General features: G+C 34.5%; 1 protein-coding gene across 1 annotated transcript in view; it reads left to right on the top strand.

The window, feature by feature from the left end:
• Window positions 1-3,640, top strand: part of LOC104915132 (contactin-associated protein-like 4) — a 248,871-nt gene that overhangs the window by 230,717 nt on the left and 14,514 nt on the right. The window contains exons 13-14 of the mRNA XM_010725847.2: window positions 1,609-1,848; window positions 3,325-3,594. Of these exons, the coding sequence (XP_010724149.2) occupies window positions 1,609-1,848; window positions 3,325-3,594 (510 nt within the window). The remainder of the gene's footprint in view (window positions 1-1,608; window positions 1,849-3,324; window positions 3,595-3,640) is intronic.

The following is a 3,640-nucleotide window of genomic DNA, read 5'->3' as shown; positions in this document are numbered from 1 at the left end:
AGAAGTATACCTCAAAAAGCATAAAGGGAAAAAGATGGGGGCTAAATCAAACACTGAAAATCGTTTTATTTTGGTTAAAAGTATGGAGGAATATTTTTCAACAAAGATATCCATGTTATTAGCTGTTGCAAAGTTAGTAAGAGTCTTAAAATTTGTTTATATTCATTCATACATAAAACACTAGAAAGACTACTAACTTTCTGTTTAATGTACCATGTAAATTACGTTGCTCTATTTCCAGTTTTGCTGTCGTGCAAATATGAACAGCTGAAAATATATCAGTTTGAACATACCAGATTTGATCTGTAAAGGAAGATTAAGAAATTCTACAGGTGTTTATGGCAAAATAAAATCCAAATAGTTTTCTAATGGTAATGACAGTGAATTGATCTCTTTTTTAAATAATCCTTCTCTGTGGAATTATTGAAAACTGTACTAACTTGTACTGACAATAGTACTTCACAGTAAATTTTATTAAATAATTAGCCACCAAATAAAATGTTTCTTTTGTCAAGTAATTTGACAAAAGAAGTTTGAAAACTTTTGTCAAATAGTTTGAGATTCTAGCAAATCTACGTACGCTTATCGCTTTTATGGTGCTAAAAAAATTTTGTTTTGACACATCTGCAATCAAGCTGTCCAGTTTGTTTTCTTCAGATAATGTTAGGTGAATAATTTCCTGGAGAATAGTGATTTTGTTATTTTATTTCTGATAGTTTTTATAGTTGTCTTGCTGTTTTTTATGTATCTGTTTTCCCTCCTTGAATTTTCTTGAACGTCCTGATATTAAAATGAAATAACATTCATAATAGCACTATATACCTTGAAGTCCCTCATGGGTTTTACAATTATTTTGAAATAACTTAGAACAGAATTGCTCTTGGTGGTCAATGAATTCACCATGAGTATGTCCTTATGGCCAAGAAAGACAATGCTATTCCACATTGAATTTAAAAGAGTGTTTACAGTAGGTCACTGGTTGTTACCCTCTATTCTGCCCCATATCTGGAGCACTGTGTCCAGTTCTGGGTTTCTTGGCTCAACAAAAATAGGAAAATTCTAGAGAGAGCTGTGGAGAGCCAGAAAGATGATGAAGGATCTGGAGCATCTCCCTTACTTAGGCTGAGTAAACCTGGTCTGTTTGGCCTAGGATTAAAATTGAGGAGAGATCTTATCAGTACTCATAAATTTCTAATATGTGGAAGCCAAGTGGATGGGGCCAGGTTCTCCTCAGTGGTGCAACAGAACATAGGACAATGGGCACAAACTGGTACATAGGAAGTTCTATATGAACATGAGGAAAACTTTTCTATGTTGAGAGTGTCAGAACACTGGAACAAGCTGCCGAGAGAGGCTACAGAGTCTCTTTCTCTGAGAATACTCAAAACCCACCTGGACACATTCCTGTGTAATTTGCTGTAAGGAACCTGCTTTAGAAGGGATGTTGGTCTGGATGATACCCGCAGGTCCCTTCAAACCCTACAATTCTGTCATTTTCTGAGACTGAAATTTGCAGAAAACTCTTCAAGAGCTATAAAATATGAAGAAGTTTTTACACATATGTTATCACCAGTGTTTAGAAATATATGGAGTTTTATTTTTTTTCAGGTGGAACAGCATCCCATCAGAAAGGATTTTTGGGATGTATTCGTTCATTACAGCTAAATGGAATAGCCCTTGATCTGGAAGAGAGAGCTAAGATAACACCAGGAGTTGAACCAGGGTGTCCTGGACATTGTAGCAGCTATGGTAACTTGTGTCACAATGGTGGAAAATGCAGAGAGAAATACAGTGGATTCACTTGTGACTGCACTTTCTCTGCCTATGCTGGGCCATTTTGTAAGAAAGGCAAGCCTGTCTTCCAGCTTCATCAGTTTTTGAAAATAGCAGCAGAACATGATCTTTACTGCCCTTAAGAGATATATCTAAATGCTTTCAATACGTTTGTTACACTTAATATTGTCATTCAACTGAATTTGTTTAGTAAGAGTTTTATTAGCGCTGTCTTCTGGGGATATTTTCAATATGTTCTGTTTAAAAAGACTATACCTTTCACATACCGATCAATATCTTTCCTTTATGTAACAGATTTCTTAATACAGATAGCAGTAATACACTTTTGAATTTCTGCTTTTCAAGACTTAAGGACTCATTAGAATATTAGCAGAAAAAAAACCCTAGATTTAAAAAACAAATAAAGAAACAGAATTCCTTAAGACTTTATTATTATTACTATTATCCATTTTAGAGAAGTTCTTTGCTGATGGTGTTGTAAAATGGGTGATTAAAAATCATCATGTTTGAGCATTAAGAATGAAGTCCAACTAGAGCTTTTTGTATGTGCAAACAATTCTGATTTTTTAAAAATTTTCTTCTTCCTTCATGCATTAAGTGCATCCTGCAAAGTATTTTGTGGCTTAAATGCTATAACTTCAGGTTCCTCTAAACTTCTGGGCACATTCGCCTAGCGACTGCTGCCATGACTACTGACACCTCAATAAAGGCCTAATGCAAATTCTTTCCATGTCTTTCACTGGGAAGCTAATACAATGGATGAAAAATGATATTATCCTGCTTTCAGCAAAGGGAAGAGGCTAATGGTTACACTCCATGATTATTAGTTTGCTGTAGCTTAGTGGGTCCTGTTGCTGAATATGTGGGATGACCTACAGTAATTTTGATATATTCTCTCAAAGGAACTAAGCCATGTTATATCAGTTTCCATAATTTTTCTTAATATTTGAAAACATTATAGGATAAGAATATTATTTTTAATCGGAAACTGCCATGAGGTGCAGTGGACACACAGTTGCCCTCTCTGCATGATTCATACCTGAAAAGATCATAATCCCAGTTGCATTCTCCTTTTCTTTCATCTGAGCAGTCTCTTATCCTGAACAATTTTCAAGAGTGGACAAGATCAGTTCTGAGCTAGCATCCTGCATCCAAGTTTCTGTAAAAAATACATATGAGTATATGTGTGGATTTCAGGATGTCAGACAATAATAAATAAATAAATAAATAAATAAATAAATAAATAAATAAATGTAATTTTAAAAAGCAGAAGCCGTTCTCAAAACCAGACAAAAAGTGCACTTAATACAATGCATTTCTAAAACATATGTGAAACTGTCTTCCAGTTCTAGCCCCAGTATTAGTCTAGCTATTCTTTACAGTTCTACATATTAATTCTGTTTACATATGTATTAATATATTTATCACAATAATTTAAAGTACTTCTTTTTTTTCTGTTGTTTCCCCCAGTGGCAGAATTTGATTCTTATTATGAATGATATTTAAAAATGGAATCGCTTTTCATTTCAGAGATCTCTGCTTATTTTGGGACTGGCACTTCTGTGATGTACAGTTTTCAAGAATACTATACCTTTGCTAAAAATTCCAGTTCTCATGCTTCTTCTTTCTATGCTGATATGACACTGAACAGGGAAACAATTACATTTGCCTTCCGAACAACACGGACACCAAGCTTATTGCTTTATATCAGCTCCTTCTACAAGGAATATCTCTCTGTCATTTTATCCAGAAATGGTGAGTTTTCAGCTAGACTGTCTAGAAGCACTAATGAACATCATAGCTGTCATCTCTGATCCACTTTAATTCCCAGTATCAAATCCCCAAA

Source organism: Meleagris gallopavo, chromosome Z, assembly GCF_000146605.3.
Source record: "Meleagris gallopavo isolate NT-WF06-2002-E0010 breed Aviagen turkey brand Nicholas breeding stock chromosome Z, Turkey_5.1, whole genome shotgun sequence".
In the NCBI taxonomy this organism is placed as follows: Eukaryota; Metazoa; Chordata; class Aves; order Galliformes; family Phasianidae; genus Meleagris; species Meleagris gallopavo.
Note: the sequence above shows the minus strand (reverse complement) of the source record. Positions and strands in the feature narration are given on the sequence as shown.